At 39.1% G+C, this 19,052-nt stretch overlaps 1 protein-coding gene across 2 annotated transcripts in view; it reads left to right on the top strand.

The window, feature by feature from the left end:
- LOC139718748 (epidermal growth factor receptor kinase substrate 8-like) overlaps positions 1–19,052 on the top strand; it is a 79,892-nt gene that overhangs the window by 56,646 nt on the left and 4,194 nt on the right. For both annotated transcript variants that reach the window (XM_071630212.1, XM_071630213.1), the window contains 12 exons: positions 8,002–8,213; positions 8,751–8,866; positions 9,401–9,616; positions 10,301–10,524; positions 11,144–11,333; positions 11,704–11,885; positions 12,823–12,982; positions 13,615–13,794; positions 14,906–14,972; positions 15,976–16,056; positions 16,343–16,520; positions 18,131–18,263. In XM_071630212.1, the coding sequence (XP_071486313.1) occupies positions 8,002–8,213; positions 8,751–8,866; positions 9,401–9,616; positions 10,301–10,524; positions 11,144–11,333; positions 11,704–11,885; positions 12,823–12,982; positions 13,615–13,794; positions 14,906–14,972; positions 15,976–16,056; positions 16,343–16,520; positions 18,131–18,263 (1,939 nt within the window). The remainder of the gene's footprint in view (positions 1–8,001; positions 8,214–8,750; positions 8,867–9,400; positions 9,617–10,300; positions 10,525–11,143; positions 11,334–11,703; positions 11,886–12,822; positions 12,983–13,614; positions 13,795–14,905; positions 14,973–15,975; positions 16,057–16,342; positions 16,521–18,130; positions 18,264–19,052) is intronic.

Below are 19,052 nucleotides of genomic sequence, written 5' to 3'. Positions count from 1 at the left end.
TGAGAATGTGCATGCTGGTAATCCAAGCGAGTCAGTCCATGCACTTTTCAAGGCTGCTATAATCACAACATACAAAAGCTTTAACATGCATGGAATGTGTGTGTGCTAGGTATGTCTTTGTGTATGTTTGTGTATATGATGATTGTCTGTGAGTAGGAAAATAGGAGAATACAGATTTATTTTCATGGAGAAAAACAAAAATGGGGGGGAATGATTTCTGTGTGTGCTTCTCCAAACACTGCTTCAATCAAGTGTGACAAATGCTGTGGAGAAGGAAAGAACAAACAGATATGTTTTATCTCTTGGATTCAGAAGACTAAATCTCCTTGAAGAAAAGGTTTGTTGAGAAACTAAAAAATAAACGAGATATGAGCTCCAGCTCTATTAGTTTGTCTAGGCTTGTCTTATTACAGAATTCAGAATTCAACGAGGTTAGCGCCAGTGCCTTCATTGCAAGGACTAATGTAAGCCTTTGCATGCATTTGATATAGAAAATAAACATTATGTGATACAGTGACTGCACAGGCAGTGTGTACATAGTTTGCAAGTTAACTGTACACAAATTCAGTGATATTTCTGACCTTAATTCACTATTCGTGCTGAATTAACTGACATTCCTTGCATTTTTATTATCATAATTTTGTTGTTGTTGCTGTTACTAGTTGTGGTGGCTTTGGGGTGCTTGGGGGGAGATGTCAGATATAGCACAGACAGGAGGTCCTCGGCTTAAAAGGGTTTTTTTTTAGGCAGAATTCTGAGTTAAGAGACATTTGTAAACTATCAGTCAGATCTATTTTCCCAAACAATTTTTTGTGTCTCCTCTTGTGTGAACTAGTAGTCCATTAGCTAAAGTATAAGGAGGATGAATGAACTTTGCCCTGAAATATGCTCTCTGTGTTGCATAGAGTATACTAACAGTCCTTTACAATGAGTTTGGAGATGATTGACTGTGACCTTCAAAAGAGATCATGGCCTGCTAAGCTTCCTCACAACACAAATCAATCTCTTCATCTCACTCTCTGTGAGGTTTGCCGACCAGTTTAATCAGGCCCATGTCAATATGTTCGTATTTGTATTCCCCTCCAAGTGTCTCCAAGTTCTGCCCTCCGTGTGTACACGTCATACATTCAGTGTTTGTTTCCTGTGTTGAAGAGAATAGATCAGGGGTGGGATAGTGTAGTGTTAGTTTATGGCCCTCCCTGTCCTTCCCTAGTGGCTAGCAATGGTTGCTTGGTGTGTTTGAGGCATAAATCAGTCACAATGCTTTCTCTTCATTCCCTTTTATACCATTTCTCTATTTTCACTCTTTGTTTAAAAAAAAAAAAATTGAACATTAATGCCTGAATGACAGAACTGTATAAGTTAATATAGCATTGGAAGTGTAGAGTTAAATGTGTCATGCTGTCACCTGTAGATAGTGAATGACACAATAAAGTGTCCTGATTTAACAATAGTTCTAGGGGAGTGAAATATTTTAGCAGCAGAAGCAGACTCGTAAACACAGAACTGGAGAAATATACCCATGGTATCTTTGCATATATTGATAGTACATTACACAGGATTAAAGAAATATATAGAGAGAGCAAGATAAGTCATGGAAATATGCCATTTTTATGTTTCTCACATTAACTGCACGTTAGTATGAAGAGTACAAGGCAAGTTCAGGACTATAAGTGCAAATAAGGAAGAATATTTATGATATGATATAGTCAACTGAAAACATTTGTTATTTATTTTCATTGATAATATAGACAAGGTACATTGAACACATGCGAGGTATTGACAATCATTAAGAGTCCCGACTGGTCTTGGGTTTTCTTTCTCATAGAGGCAAAGTCTGCAATAGTAATTACAAATGAGTTCATAAGGCGTTTTCACATCAGCCCGGTGTTTCAAAATAACGCACTATTTTCTGACTTGGGAAATTATCCCGATCACGAAATAGCACGCTATTTGATAATGTGAACACAAATTAGCGCACTTATTGTATCGCACTGGTCGAGAAAATTTCTCGAGTCCAACTCGGGAAATTTCTGAAATAGCGGGATAATTGGCGAACTAGCGCGCTATTTGATATTGTGAAAACACCTCAAGAAATTAGCGCGATGCATCCCATCATGCCACTCGTGTGTGACCCGATCGATCGTGGCAAACTGCACACAAAGCATGAGAAATTTTTGAAAGTGCAAACATTACTGATGCTGTTTGCACATGCTCAGCTGTCGAATTAGATCAAAATCATTTCGGGCTAATTCTCTTCGGGCTGATGTGAATAAGAAATGAAATAGCGCGCTAATTCGCAATCGCGAAAAATATCTCGAGCTTGGATTTTTATCGGGCTGATGTGAAAACGCCTATTTAGGTCTCAAAAAGTCTAACCGATTGATGGGAATTTCCAGTGTAGTGATGTGTCATCATCCAATAATGTACCACCAGTTTTCTGTTCTGTGAAGTTGAAGCATGAACATTGATTTTACATCATGTTTTATAGCTCCGTAAAGACAAACAAGGTGAAATTATATTTGGTAACATTAATGTAAATTGGTGAGTGGAAATCACTTTATAGATGCCATAAACCAGATCTTTGGAAGTGAGTGAGTGGCACCCACATAAACTTCAGTACTTGATATCCCCCTTGGTATCCCCTTGGTATGGGAATACACTACCTCATAATGGTGTATATGTGTATATCATGAATTGAGCTTGATACTGAAACCCATTGAGGACGAACTGATTTTACTATTCAGTTCAGTTCAATTCAATTTATTCATTTCATAAAATCACATTCAAAATATTTTTACCTAGATGTGTGAGTCAGAGGAGGAAATCACACAAAAGCCTGGGCTTGGAAATGGAGATTTCCTTTACAATACAGTTTAAAATCACAGTTTTGAATAAATCATATAGGTCAAAATGTACCTAAAAATAGAACTAAATTCAGAGGACTACAAAATTAGCAATGCATTAATTGTAGGCAACACCAAACAAAACAACGACTGAACTGTAACAAGACGATACTATACAAAACAAAACAAACGTGCAGTATAATTGTCAAAGGTTTGTATGATAATTGCATGATTTCTTCATTATTTATTGGTACAAAGACATCGTTCTATAACACATATTTCCCATAGACACCTGCCTGAGTACACCTGTGAGTAGTCTTTAACTGGTTAAGCAGTAGTAGGGTACAAAGTTTAAGGTTAAATATGCGTAGTATAAGACAGAAATATGTACCAAGCAGTCTTCACATCAAACAAGCATAATGGTAACTGTGCAAGGCTCTATGATTTACTGAACTCTAAAACTCTCATCTGACCTTTGACTGCAAAGGTCTCTTGAGGTCAGTCAGAGTTAGTGTCAAACTGCTGCTGCTGCAGATCCCCTACTGTCTGCTTAGTCTTCACTATCAGACTCCTGAGATGACTTTCTGTGAGTTGATCGGTACAAACTGTTATTCCAAAATACTACTGACATGTTATTTTGGTGTGTGATTTATATTAGGTATGTTTTTTTAAAATGTACGACTTATTTTGTATATCTGAATATCTGCCAAAGATGAAAAAAGATGTATCCCAGTTTCCTGGTGAAATCTAATGATGATTGACAGTAGATATATTTAGTTCTAGAAAGAATGTCTCAAGTGATCAGACTAGACTAAAAGACCTTACTGGTGGAATGCCCAAAACCCTCTGAACAACCAATCTGTAGGTGGAGATATGCCTAGACAGTGGTATTTAGTCTACATGACGCATGTTGACTTCTGTATTTGCCTGGACATTTTGTGAGGAAATATGTCTCATATTTTTAGTACATTTCGGTGAGTTGTGAACATGATACTGTCCTATTTTGCTTGTCTCTGCTGTTTAGACATTAATGTAATACAACTAGTTTCTGTGATATTATATCTTCTGCCCTTTCATCTGACACCTTTCCCACTCACCTGTGACATAGAATTCCTCATGTACAGTAGAATCTAGGTATTCTCTGAACTCTTCCATACTCATTCTTCCATGGGCGAGTTCTTGCATGGATGGATTGAAGTGCTGCAGTGCATTCCTGCCATATTGGTTTAATAAGGAGAAAACAATGTAGCATGTAAAGTCTTATCTTGGTGTTGGAAAGACATTGTTCATGAGCAGTAGTGATTTGTGAACTATGTTGTCAATCAAATTAGGATTTAGAGTGCTGGAAATGTTGTGAGAACTATGATGTGCTTGGTATGATTGTATGAAGCTGGAGTAGTCTCAATATTTAACAGTCTTTTCATACTCTGAATATACCACCCCTAAGATTTCCTGTAATTACTTGTACTAAACTTACCAATGGCAGTTAGAGTGTTCTGTATGTGGAAATTACGTCTCATTAATAGCGTGAACAGCCCAGTGGTTCTATTCTGCATTTTGTTATACATTTTGTGTTTGTTTTGTTGTTATTCTTGTTCTTGTTTTCTTTTGGTGAAGGAAATGCCTTAAAATCCTACAAATTTATCATGGAAAATTGAAAAAAAAGAATATGTATATGTATTCATTGAAAAAGATATTGAAAGATAGACTTTGAAAGAGAAGATTTTTTTTTCTTTTAGATCCAAAAGTACACAATGTGACCAAATTTAGAAAGTCCCAGTGATAGTTATTTGCCCTACATGAAAATTTATTGTTTTTGTCCTTCATACCCCATGTTCATGGTTAAGGTATGTATAACCCTTGTGTATGCATCAGTCATTTTATGTACATTTTGTTTATTCACATTATCAACAGTATGATGTCACCATCCTCAGATCAGCCATCTAGAACATGGCCATTTTTTCTATTTCTCAAAATGCAGAACGGACAAGTTTTTGCATGATATCATAGATATGCAAAACACATTTTCCTTCTTGTTCAATCCCTTCATCTAAAGGATTTTGAAAGATTGAAATATTGGCAACATATGAAGAAAACTGTCAGAAAATTCTGCTTCCTGTGAGGTGTCTATTACAAGGAGAAAGAGACTTTGTCATGCCTGTCGTACTCCTTGTGTGCTGTAATATTGTCCATTCAGACTTGATTTGATCAGTCTCCATAAATCTTCGTTTTGAGAGTGAGGTTTTCTCATACTATTTGGACTTATCCTGGTACACTAGTGTGTGATGTTTTCATGCAAATGTATTATAAAGCCTGTTAATGGCATTATGTATGATAACCAGTATGAGTATATGCAGTGCCAGTTGTTGAAGCATTACACTTCCTTTCCATTCAATTTTCTGTCATGGAATAACATAGATAATAGCAGCCTTGCATTGATTCATGTCTTGTGTTTTGATACCTGGATCTAGAGACTGTTTGTTTAGTTGCAAGTTTGTTTTTTCTTCACTCTTTACCATTAAATTGGTGGCCTTATTTGCTGAACTAACACAGGGGTAACCAAAGTGAATTTAGTGAAAATGGTAAAAAGGGGGGTTGTAGAATAGGGATTTAGTTATTATGTAACGGGAAAAGATATATGTGAGGTAATGATTCAAGACCTGAATGAGATAAATGGAAAAGGATTACACTCTAGTGGAGTGGGACTCAGACTACACAGACTTGGCTCAGAAGGGTGATGATGGCTGGTGAAACTGTAAAGTGATGATGGCTAGATTAGTGTCAGTTTGAACTGGAATCTAGATAATCCTTTCCTTCCAAGATTGGGAAATTCCCATAGGCTTTGTACAGGACTTGTCAGATCCCAGAGACCACTTATTGAGTGTGTCAGCTGCAGGAGATATGTGAAATTATTACCCGTATCAGGTATCTGAGCTGTGGTTCTCTGAAATTGCATTCCCCTCGTCTTACGCGCTGGGTTACACGCCAGCATGGAGAAGAGGAGCAATTTTCCATATTCCCCGCTTTGACAAACGCCAATGGGATTTGCGTGTTAAAATCAAGGGGAATATAGCATCCGGGCACTTGAGCTCCCAGTGAGGAATATTTACTGTTGATGACAGTTTCTCGTGGAGTGGTTTCGCGACAAAGGGCAAATTCCCATAGGTTAACACGTTAAACTAAACGACGATCACTGTTACTCTGTGAGCCTTGTTGTTTCTAGGCGCACCGCATTCCCGAGTTTCGCGACAGGGGGGAAAATTCCCATAGGTTAACACGTAAAAATAGGGGATAATCCCTGCGCCTGTGTGAGTTAGCTACACGCTGTAGGTTATACGCTTGCCGCGTACCTGAGCTGTGTATACGATAGGGATGCAGCGCGCAGTGTGATGTAGAGCTCGAGCTGGCGCTGAGTGGAAAATTGCTAAAATTTACATTGTAATGATTTATTTTGCTGCTCAAGATTCCTGAAATGGGTAATAATAATGATATGGGGACTGGAATTACTAGAATTACTAGAATTACTCGGGCAATACAATTCTAGTTCAGGCAATAAATGTCATATCCCCCTTGAGGCCAGTCCATATTATAGTATTGAGTAGGAAAAATGAAATGTAGTGGGTTTATAAGAAGTATTTGATTAGAAAAACATAATGGGAAAACCATATACACCAATAACAACATCATAGCAGGATCAAACTGGTCAAAGAGTGCTAGAAATCATGTGAAGTTATGTCAACAAATATCATTTTGTATCCAAATCTCAAAACTACCAGTACATACTAGAGATAGCAATCAGAACACCAGGAATGTGAGGCTTTGGATATGCAGAGCGAAGATACTTTGAGATTAACAGCACACATGGATTAAGACAGACTATTCAAAACAAAACAAATGAGCACAAGATATTGTGGTGATATTGCTTGACACAAGTTCCAAAAAAAAAATCATCAGTTGTTTGAGTACTCTGCTTTGGTTTTCCTCTACTCACCAAGGGTATGGTATCCCAATCCAGAGTGAACCAGAGTGAATAGAATTAACCTTACACTAAAGTGTACTGTAGAAGTGAAATTTTCGCACGACTGATTTTTCACTCTTGGCTGGGCAAGAAGAACTTCACATGTTTTTAACTCCGCAGAATCAAGACATCACGCACAGGAACATATGGCAAGCAGAAATATTCGCGTGCCTTTATTTTCGTGCTAGTTTTTGGTTGCGCGAAATGCGCGAAAATTTCAACACCGCGAAAATGTCCACTTTTACAGTAGTTAATTCCCTTCATTGGGTGTCATATGTACTACTGACTGTTTTGATACCATCTCCCTAATGCAGGACACCAGCTATCAGCTTCACACATATTTGTTCCTAAACAGATCACTGATAGATTACTCCTTTCGTGTGAATCATGCGTCTTGGTTATTGGAAATCATTGCTCTGAGCAGTAATCAAACTGTCAACAAGGTTATATCGATAGTTGTTTTAATGAAGGAATGATGAAGAATGCATAAGCAATATTGACATAATGAGATGCTTAGGGAGAAAGAAGCCGCAGCTTTTCTCTGTGTATGAAAAGTGTACATGTTTAAGAGAGAGAAAACAAAAATACATTGTCAACAAACCAAATGATTCAAAGAATCTTCGCAAGAATGAGCACTTTAGACTTAGAGTGTCTCCCCGGATTTTGTTACAGTGGTTGGTTTCCTTGACTGATATTACCTAAGTGTCTTCTTTTCAATAGGATCCAGCTCCCTGTATAGTATGACAGGAGGCACCCCTGGAGTATCTATTCAAGCCTGAACTCACCTGGTATCGCTCCACTTGGTCCGCATTATGCCTCTCAATGTCTTCTCCAGATTTTCTTCTCACCCTGTGTCTTTCTGAATTAGAGGTTGGGGAGGGAGCAGACTGTAAATCTGTAGCTAAATGAAAATCAGATTTCTGTAAGTCAGTTCCAAGCTGGTTACAATATATTCTTTGGGATCTAAGGCAAGTGCAATTCCCTTCATACTGCTTGATGTCAGTTCCGAAACATTATGAAGCCTTGCTCATTTTATACAGAAGCTTGTGTGATAACCTACAGTAGTATGGTTCCGACCGACCTATGTAGGGCATCATGATCTCATCACCTCTCTTTCTTTGTTGTTCTCTTCCCCAGGCCTGAGAGCTATGCTGCCCCACCCCTTTCCCACCCCCATGGTATACAGTCACAGGCACAGGTACATGCAGATGGAGGGCGGGGTATGTATGACACAGGGGCAGATATGTTCATTCCTCCACCACCAGACGAGCCCGCCCCACCCCCACCCATCGAAGGCAATGTCAAGAACAAGGTGGCTGCCTTCGCAGCAGCAGCGGCAGCAGCTCAAGGTAACTCATTAACCTGTCCGACAAGTGATAGCCTGTGCTAACGTATTTTGTGTGTGTGTTTGCCATTTACTGGCTTTCCCATGGAGACAGACATAATGAATGTACCTCCTGTTTATCAGCTTGAGAAAACTTATTTTACTTGTGCAAGGAGTGCAGGTTTGGGTTTTGGGGAAATGAATTACTATTCCTGTTCTTCATTCAATAAGCTAATGAACTGCTCTATATAGTGGGCATGTGTCTGTTGAGAAAGGGAATACACAACATAGATAATGTCATCTTTGCTAAGTATGCTAGATAAGTAGAATGAGCAAGAATGCATGTATCCGCAATGTCTGCCATGCCACACTTAGTCCAATGATGTCCAGATATCACAACACAAAATCTCTGCTTCATGTATTGCAGCAGGGTACATTTACAAGAGAAAATTGTCAAATTTGGAAGTTGCCAAAGAATTAGAGGGTATTCAGTGTATTTGTGCCAAGAGAAGCAACCTCTAGAATGACATGACTACCAGTGGCTTCCTTATTGTCCATACAGCCAATGGAAACAGTATCTCACCTCGGGGGTTCCAGTCTCCGAAGTCAGCCCCAGTCAGATCATCAGAGTCAGAGGAACCCTTGGAACTTCTAGCTCTTAGGACAGAAAGAGATGTCGTGAGTTTCAACCCTTTTTACTTCAGGGAAAGGGAATCGTAATGCCTATTCATTGTCACAGCTGTATGCTGTTTACCATTTCAGGTAAAAATATTAGAAATATTGTTTATGAGTACAGAAAATTGATTGTACTTTCAGATGCAACAAATGTACTTCCTGTTCAGGCAAAGTTGAAATGTTCCACATGAAATGATAGACCCGTACTACAGTTCCTATCATTTGTATGTACATACTGGTGTAAGCATCAATTATGTCTACATATGTTGAAAAAGGTCAAGGCCATTATTATGCAGGTTTTCACCAATGATTCATAATTTTATGTGTGCCTTTTTTTTTTCATTTAGATTTTATGGCAATGAAAATGTTTTGTAGAGCACATTAAAAGAGATGCTAGTTCATTGCCAATTTTAGAAAAAAAGTAAATGCATGAATGCATGAATGAATGAATAGATAGATAGATACATACATACATAGATAAATACATACGAAAATCAAACAAGATGAATAAAGATGTCTTCACCCTCCGAATCCCAGGAAATCCTCAACCACTGCTTTGACGACATTGAGGCCTTCATTGGCAGACTGCAGAAAGCAGCAGAGGCCTACACAGAGCTAACACGCAGACGACAGACAAGGAAGGGAAGAAGGCGAGAACACGGTGATGGACTTCTTTTGGCAAGATCACGACCACCCACAGATGGGGAATACATTGAGTGCTTCCAGAAATTCAAATACTGCTTTAACCTCTTGGTGAGTTGGATGAACTCATCTTGTAGACTGACATTGTCATCATATTGACAGGAGATTGACGCTGCACAGACAACTTTTTCTCTTCTTTGTTGTATTGTTTTGACATTAGACATTAGTGTGTGCACATTGGGGGGAAAAAAAAAGAAATATACTCCAATAGTCACACAGTGTGTTGTGTCTCCTGTACTAACAGCTTTTATCCTATGATTCTTGCAGAGACAATGTTTAGCAATTTGAGGCTTTCTTGGTTATTTTTCCTATCAGACTTATGCATGAAGATCATTTTTACCACATTAAACTGGCATCAAATAGTTAAATTGTCTTTCCAGTCCAAAGATATTTTTCTTTCAGTGATAGAAGTCACATACTGTTTGTGGATGAAAACAGGATATCTATTCAAACCTGTTTTCATCATATATATTTCTTTTTTTCTGGTATGACATGCTGATAATAGACAACCAGCTTATAATAGACAACCAGCTTATATATGTCAAAATTTCGAATGTACATTTCCCAGACAAACTAGCCACAAAGCAGAATACTCTTGATCCACAGTGACACTGTGTTATCACTGTGGGGGAAAAAAGTTAGTTGTGTACATGCTGTAATGTGATTGGTAGTGAGTACACTCTAGTTGATAAGACATGATGAAACTCTCTTCTCCCCTGACCGTCTCTCCACCAGGCAAAGCTGAAAGCCCACATCCATGACCCCAATGCCCCAGAGCTGGTCCACTTCCTCTTTGTGCCCCTCAAACTGATAATCCAGAGCTGTCAGGGACCAGAGCTGGCAGCCAGCGTGGTCTCACCCCTGCTGACTCCCCAGGCTGTAGATCTCCTTCAGAACTGCCTGACGTCACGAGAGCATGAGGTCTGGATGTCCCTAGGGAGGGCTTGGACACTGCCAGGGTAGGTCATTTTCTCGTGCTCTCTTCTTTCTTCTTTGTAAGGTTCATTGTTTTCTTTGCATGTTGTAATTCCCTGTTACCTACTCACGTCTACTCTACTTCAAAATAATGTAGAAATATTTCATTTGTTGACTCATAACACTTTACTTAAATATAGGATTATCTGGTTCTGGTTATCTGGTTATCTGATATCTGGTTCCTTCGTTAGAGTTTGTAATTTTGTGTAGTTCAAGGCAATATACCTGTAAAATGTTGTCTTTTGTTCTTGACACACAATTTATATTCAAAGTTGGAAACATGATGTGAACACATTGCACAATCTCCAATACTTTAATCACCATGTTGCGTTTCTTTATAGAGTTTCATTCAAGCACAGTTAATTTCCAGAAAGTGATATCCAACCATTTGAGCTCCTGAAGCAAAACTGAAGTATGAGTGACAGTAATTTGAATAGAGTGCACATATCTGTGCTAACTTTACCTCCTTTGACTGATGTGATTAGATAGTGAGTCATTTCAAGTAAGAAGTTACAAGCTTCATGTGAAAGAGTTAATACACACAACTCCACACAAGAATACATGGCTGATTTAATGTTTTTCTTAACACCACTGCCTTCTCAGGACGGAATGGCCCAAGGACCGACCTGTGTCCCGCTATGTCCCACGTTTCCGTGATGGCTGGACTCCCCGACCTATCCCAGAATCCCAGGGAAACTCAGAGCTACAGGCCTCAATACTGATCAACAATGCATCCATGGCTGCCAGTGCAGCAGCCGTGGCCAGGGAGTCTCCACGCAGGATGTCAGACAGGGTAGGTCAGAGGGGGTTTTTTTTTTTTGTGAGTCTCTCCTCACAATGAACCACCAGCCACACATACTGCTTCCTGTGTTTTCTTTGTCATACAGGGGGAACTAACATTCATGTACATTGTATTTCTTTTTCCTCTCCAACAGAACCATTAATGAATTGATTATGATGACCTTCATTTTCAGTTGTCGTGAGATGTCTCAAAGAGAAAGGAAAGATTGTTAGTCCTTGAACTCATTTTAGAGGTTTTCTGATACATTTTCGTTACGTCTTTTTGATCTTTTTTGAATTGCAAATTTAGTAATAAAATTGCATTGTGTACAGAATTTCAGTCAATCCTTCAGTTTGACTGAGCTTGTTCCTATCATCAACAGAGCCTGGAGCAAACTGATGGCCCTGGTCCCAGCAGTAGCCACCAGAGACAGCTGTCCAACAGCAGTGAGCCCATCGGTCACTCTACTGGTCCAGCTTTCCACACCAATGGTCCAACATCCCATGCCAATGGCAACAGTTACCACCAGAGGCAGGCATCTGACCCCGTGACACACAGTCCAAGGTACAGCCTGGTCAGAGTCGTGGAGTGAGAGGGGTAGTCCACCAAGCTAGCTGAGAGTCATGGAGTGAGGATGGCTAGTCAACCAAGCTAGCTAAGAGTCATGGAGTGAGGGTGGCTAGTCAACCAAGCTAGCTGAGAGTCATGGAGTGAGGGTGGCCAGTCAACCCAGCTAGCTGAGAGTCATGGAGTGAGGGGGGCTAGTCCACCAAGCTAGCTGAGAGTCATGGAGTGAGGGTGGCTAGTCAACCAAGCTAGCTGAGAGTCATAGAGTGAGAGTGGCAAGTCAACCAAGCTTGCTGAGAGTCATAAAGTGAGAGTGGCTAGTCAACCAAGCTAGCTGAGAGTCATAGAGTGAGAGGGGCTAGTCACCCAAGCTAGCTGAGAGTCATGGAGTGAGGGGGGCTAGTCAACCAAGCTAGCTGAGAGTCATCGAGTGAGGGGGGCTAGTCAACCAAGCTAGCTGAGAGTCATCGAGTGAGGGGGGCTAGTCACCCAAGCTAGCTGAGAGTCATCGAGTGAGGGGGGCTTGTCAACCAAGCTAGCTGAGAGTCATGGAGTGAGGGTGGCTAGTCGGCCAAGGTACCTGAGAGTCATAGAGTGAGAGGGGCTAGTCAACCAAGCTACCTGAGAGTCATGTCTACAACTTATACACTAGAGTGGTTCATGCGCATGTCATATCAAAGAGTCGTATTTTAGCATTTCAAGAGTTTCAAGGGGTTAAGAGGGGAGCTGCGCCTTAAAAAGGCAATCTGATCGACAAGATATTTTTATTTTGTCAACAGTAATCTTGTCTGCATTATTGCATGCACAATAATGTCCTCACTTTATTTGATGTGCCTTTCTCATTTAAGAGGTTTGGTCTGCATCTATTAGAAGCTAGATGGTAGACATTTGCACCTGTAGAGTTAGTGTTCATTTTTTGTCATATTCCTTGCAGACCATCCAGCCTTCCCAGCCCCACACCTCCTCAGCCTTTGCCAAAGCCTGCTGCCAGCGCAGTGGCTGCTAAGCCTGGCCGCAGAATGGCCATCGCCATCTTTGATTTTGTAGCTCGCAACTCAAAGGAGCTGACAATCATGGCTGATGAACAGCTTGAGGTAAGATGTTTCAAGTTTGAAGAGACACGAGAGTTGTATATCACATTATCTTTAGCTTAATTACATATGTAGCTGTGATGTGAATGTTCCCAATAGTAGAATGTGTTCATTAGTTTAATTTTATATGTACATATTCAGTACATCATATATATTGTGTGCAATGACCTTTAAGGGCCAAGTATGATGAAGCAGTGCTACAATGATAAAGCCTTTTTTGGCTATTCGAGATGAGAATAGAATATCAACCCAAGGTAAATTTTCAAGAAGGTAGAAACCTATGTGGCTCAGTGTAGCCAAGGGATCAGTGTACAGATATGTCCGTTTCTCATGACACTGGCAGTGGTTGCCCTGTAGTGCCACACAGTGATACACCTTCAGGAGTGCCAAGCTCTCTCAAGCTCAGTAAATCTTAGTCATCTCTTTGGCAACCCTTCCATGTGGAAGATCCTTCTTGTGAACTTTTCTATCATCCTCAGTGCATGTAAAATCTTTGTAGACCTTCAAAAAACCATCTTAAACCTCTTTCTGTCAGAGAGTTCAGTTTGTCTCCAGAGATAGTTATTTCTTCAACCATTTTTAAGATAATAATTAGAGTGTGTAAACTTGAGTTCCTTTTGCTGTTTCTTTCACAGATTCTGAATGATCAACGAAAGTGGTGGGAAGTGCGGAACACGTCTGGCCAGTCTGGATACGTCCCATCCACACTCCTGAAAGTGATGACACCATCACCAAACACCAACACCAACTCAAACCATGTCCCAGAACCTCCCTCTAACCCGCCACCTCCTGCCCCACCCATGGCTCCCTTCAATGTGAGTTAGAGACCCTAGCTCCTAACAACAAACATGATCCATGTTTGCCTTTTTCTCCATATGGATACTTTACCTGACTCTTTTTTTATTAGATTACACTTCAACTCACCTAGAGCCCCTTAACCCTAATCAGGCTGGGCTTTTTTGGCTATGCTATATCTGGGGGGGGGGAGCGGATTCCGCCCCCCCTTCAGATCTCGCCCATGGAACGCGTGATCGGCACACGCGACGCCCGCGACGTATACTATCAAAATGTATGGTTGCTTTCTCCGAAAAATTTTTCCTTTATTTTATATTAATTAATTATTGTAATTTATGCATAAAATCAGTTTTGGGCTCTAAATCACTTATTAATGCTCTAATTAAGCTAATTTCTTTTTTAAAATGTTTCTTGTATCATTCTCCTGAGACATAGGATAAAAAAAAGTCTGTATCGAAATTAATTTCTTATGTATTTGATTGTTTTTTGAATTTCTTATGTATTTCCTTGTTTTTTGACCTTTTGTTTTTGTTTGTTTTTTCACCAAAATTTGTCACAGACATTTTTCGAAGCTTTATTATGCTAAAATAAATTAATTTCGTCCATTCTAAGTCAAGATATGAATTTTTATGTGAATTAATTGAAAAAACACAATTTGCATTGGATTTGTACACAAAATCACGTTTTGGAGCAATTTTGGGGTTGACAAATTTTTTACGAATGGGCGTCGCGTCAAAACGGTACGCGCGGGCGCAACAATTTTGGTCTTAAAAGTTGCGCGATACTTGAAAGAAAAAAGTCATGAAACATCGCGGCTGGAGCTTATCGCGCTGCGAAGATATTGCGCGAAATGTCGAGGGGTTGGGTGGATTCCGCCCCCCCCCCCAGCCTGATTAGGGTTAATTTGCTCTTTTTTGTTTGTGTAAAAGGTGGGTTGATTAAATGTAGATAAGAAACACATCTTGACTCTGTATTTTCAGCTTTCATGTTGCAGCAAGTGTCGCTCTGTCTGAGTTGATCACAAAAAGAAAAATATATTACCTTAAATGATGTGAAATATAAGTTGTCTTCAATATATCTTATCCTGTGGATGGCAGTGTGAGAGTTGTCTGTCTATCTTCCTATCTCCAGGCGGCTCCACCTCCCCCTCCTCCTCCTCCTCCTGCGGACAATCTCAGGAGGCCAAACTCAACTCATGGTAAGATTTACCCCTCAAAACATTTTGCATCATTAGCTTGTTTACTAGGGTCTGTTGGGAATCTTGTTCCCCTTCCAGTCTTTTCAGAAAGGCTTTACTGTGGTATGGCAAGCCAAGACCCATTTCCACATCCACCATCTTGGGATTCATTTTTCTGGATGACTGCTTACCCCTTTCAAAAGAGAACCCTCAACTAAAGGGATCGTGTAGTGTTGGTCGAGACCTAACATCAGGTTTATAACATTTTTTTTTGTGAGATAAGGAGAAACCTCTTATGGAATATGAAAGAGCATGTAATTTGAAGAAGGAATCAATGTTTATTTGATGAAAATTGGTCTTGAAATGACTGAGATATCAAAAAAAGTGATCCTAATAAAATTGACAGGCCATGACTTTTATTAGGATCTCTTTGTTTTACCTTGTTTTTTTGATATCTCAGTCATTTCAAAACCGATTTTCATCAAATAAACTTTTGATTCCCCTCAGAATTGTATGCTCTCTAACATTTCATAGAGTGGCTTTTGAATATCTCACAAAACGTTGCAAGCTAAATCCTCACCTCAACCAGTACTGTACGGTCCCTTTAATGCATTTTATTCATAGTGCCATTTATCTGTTTGCACAAATAGATGAGGTCATATTATAGTACTTCAAAGTGATGGAGAGAAGAAGAAATCATTGACCATTTGATTTCTGTAAAGTAACCCATGATGGAGGTGAGAGTACTTACCATGGCCAGATGGTTGCATGGATATGTGGAACATAAGAACTTTGAAGACAATGGAAATGATGCAATGCGGTAACGGCTTACATAATATGTGATTCACATTATGCTATCGGTTACTTTTTTCATATGAGTTACAGTGTATAGTGAATAGTTGAGTAACAGCAAAGTGCAAGGATTCTATTGCAGAGAAAACAAAATGTGTTGGTTGTGTAGGATTAAACTTTAATCATATTTATTGATGTATTTGTAATTCTACAAATGCCATCGCTCATGCAGGTCAGAATGGGATGGACTTTGCAGCCCAACTCCAGCACACACTGAAGAACAAGCAGCTAAAGACACCTGTCTTCGATAAGGGTAAGACTGTCATCTCATTCATTCCTCTGTTTTACTTCATTCTTGTTGTAATTTACTTGCTGACATATATCTGATAATATTGATTTTGGTACAACACGCATTTACCATAGACGCTTGCCCGAGTATACTCGGGACTCGTCCTCAACAGGTTAATAGTTAATGCTAGTATTCCATCAGACATTGGTGAACATATTGTCTTTGGTAGCACAGCATGCCTTTAATGCTTTAACGTATGTGTCTATATGAATCTCATTTAATGAAGAAACATCAAATTTTTTCCCCAAAGGTCCATCCACCAACAAACACGATGATCTCCATGAAGAGTTAATGAGGCGTGTGAATAATGGAGCCCCCAAAAGGAATTACCGCGTTCCACGTCGCAGCATCAGTGATGTCAACCTGACCTATGACTCTGGGCGAGAGGATGTCATGAAGTGGCTAGAGTCAAAAGGTTTCACTCCACTGTAAGTTACTTTTTCTCTAATCATGTTAGCATGTCATTGACTATATTCTACAGTTGTGTTCTACATTTGTCGTGGCTTGCATTTACAAAGATGATAAAGTTATAACTAAATGTATATTATTTAGTAATACTTTAAATAATCTTCCTAATAATATAAAAATAGATGATATAGTTATAGATGAAGTTGCATCAATGAAGTTTTTAGGTTTGGTTATTGACAATAAACTTTCATGGAAGTCACATATTGATAGTATTTGTCACACAATATCTCGAAATATTGGTGTTATTAATAGAGTTAAATATGATTTTTCTATTCCCACCCTTTTAATGTTATATTCAGCTTTGATTTTACCTTATTTGAATTATGGCATCATAGCTTGGGGGAACACACATCCATCATATCTCGACAGACTGTCCCGTCTCCAGAAAAAAGCTCTTCGAATAATTTGTCATGTTTCTTGGAGAGCCCACACCGATGTTTTATTTTCTGAAAACAAAATTTTAAAGATAACTGATATTTATTATTATTGTCTTGGCCAATTTATGTATAAACTTTCTAATAATTTGTTGCCGTCTGTCTTCACAAGCATGTTTGCGAGAAACCGCTCGTTCCATAAATATCCAACTCGTCACTCAGATGAATTCCATCTGCCTTTAACTAGAACAATGTTTACACATTCTATATTTACATTTGCTGGACCTAAATATTGGAACAACCTTTCTAACAGTTTGAGGACATCTCCAAGTTTAAGTTCCTTTAAGAGTAATCTGAAGAAAAATATTTTGAACAGTTATAAGAATTGTTGATTCTTTATTGGTTGCAAAGAAGTGTAAAATCCAACCTTATATTCTATTGGAATTACAGCTAAGCGGCTCCATCCATCCACTACCTCTCGTGTCCTTCTATTTTTTTTTTTTGTCTCTTATCTTCACACCACGCATTAAGCTGCTTTCTCCCCCCCCCCCCCCCTCTCTCTCATACACACACACACACACTCACACACACACACACACACACACACACATACTATTTTGTTTCTCTCCTCTCTTTTCCGGCATGACAGCGACTTAGTGTAGTGTAGGGATTTGTTCAGGGTTTTTGTTTCGGATAAGTTAGGTTATAGGTCTTTTTGTCTTAGTTTCTTTGTTTCATCCATTTTCAATTCTTATCAGTCTATCGATCATATAATTTCTTGTATTACGTGTGGGGGGAATGCAGCCTACAAGCTCAGCTTTTTAGCATTCCTCCCCATTTCCAACATTTTCCTATACCTACAAGTTTTCTGTAAATTTATCCTTTACTTTGTATGATGAAATTTATGCACTGTATTCAATTTTTGTAATATATTTATATGTTTTTGTTGGAAATGAAAAATAAATGAATGAAATGAATGAATAAACAATGACATAATAGTATGAGTCCGCTTTCTCTTTCTGTGTTGGGCCACCCTATCTGTTTGATTGGAATGGTATTATTGATAACAAAACAAGAGGACAGTCAGTCCATTTTGTAGATGATGAGATCACCAAGAAAATTATCTAAAAGTAAGGTAAAGGTCAAATTCCTTTTGTTATCTATTGTTTGACCTTTGACCTTCCTGTCCATCCCAGAACCATCCACAGTCTTGGCATCCTAAATGGAGCTCAGCTGTTCAGTCTGACTAAAGAGGAGATCCAACAGGTGTGTCATGACGACGGCTCCAGGGTCTACTCTCAGCTCATGATACAGAAGGCTGCTCTACAGGTAACTAAAGAAACCAGGCTTTGAGATACCAGTCTCTAAGGATTGTCACTCTACAATCCTATGACAGGACAACAACATCTAAACATGTAGTGTTTATTGAGGGACAAAATCAATGTTTATTGCCTTCTCCCTTTCCCTACAACTTTCTGCATGAAAAGAGTTCAAATATTTTCCATGACTTCTGAGGTAGAGTTCTTCTCCAGAGATCAAACATATGTCACACCAGGTTTCTGGAAGCTATGGGTGAAGGGAGTCAATAATTTAAAAGAGTCATTGGGTAAAGGGAGTCCATTATGGGAGTCATTGGGTTAAGGGGGTTGATCAACAAGATACATGTATGTTATCGATGTGATGTTACTTTAATATGGAAGACCAGCTACAACTGATAATATGAATATGTTTCTTTTTTTAAATGATAGAGGAAAAGTAGTACTTTTGATGTGTTCCGAAGCAGGTGTAGTAATGAAGACAAAGTTCAGAGATTGGATGGGAATTCAACATTATCAATTAGATGTGTAGTATTTCATATATGTACAGTCATGCACGGTGAAAAAAAATATTTGTAAACTGTATATCCATCAATTGCATGAGTATGCACTTACTGACATCACACCTATATACATGTATATCCAAGGGACACATGATATATTCGTTTACACAAATCAACTTATTTAATTCAGACATCTGCAAATTATTTGCCCTTCTATTTATTGTGCATAACCATAATAACTCACATGTGTAGACTAAACTTATGTGGTGATGGTGTTCATTGGTTACTGATTAATGTAC

Source organism: Diadema antillarum, unplaced genomic scaffold, assembly GCF_040938485.1.
Source record: "Diadema antillarum isolate AM-2024a unplaced genomic scaffold, OU_Dant_1.0 scf00000099, whole genome shotgun sequence".
NCBI classification, from domain to species: domain Eukaryota; kingdom Metazoa; phylum Echinodermata; class Echinoidea; order Diadematoida; family Diadematidae; genus Diadema; species Diadema antillarum.
This window is presented reverse-complemented; position numbering and strand designations above follow the sequence as displayed.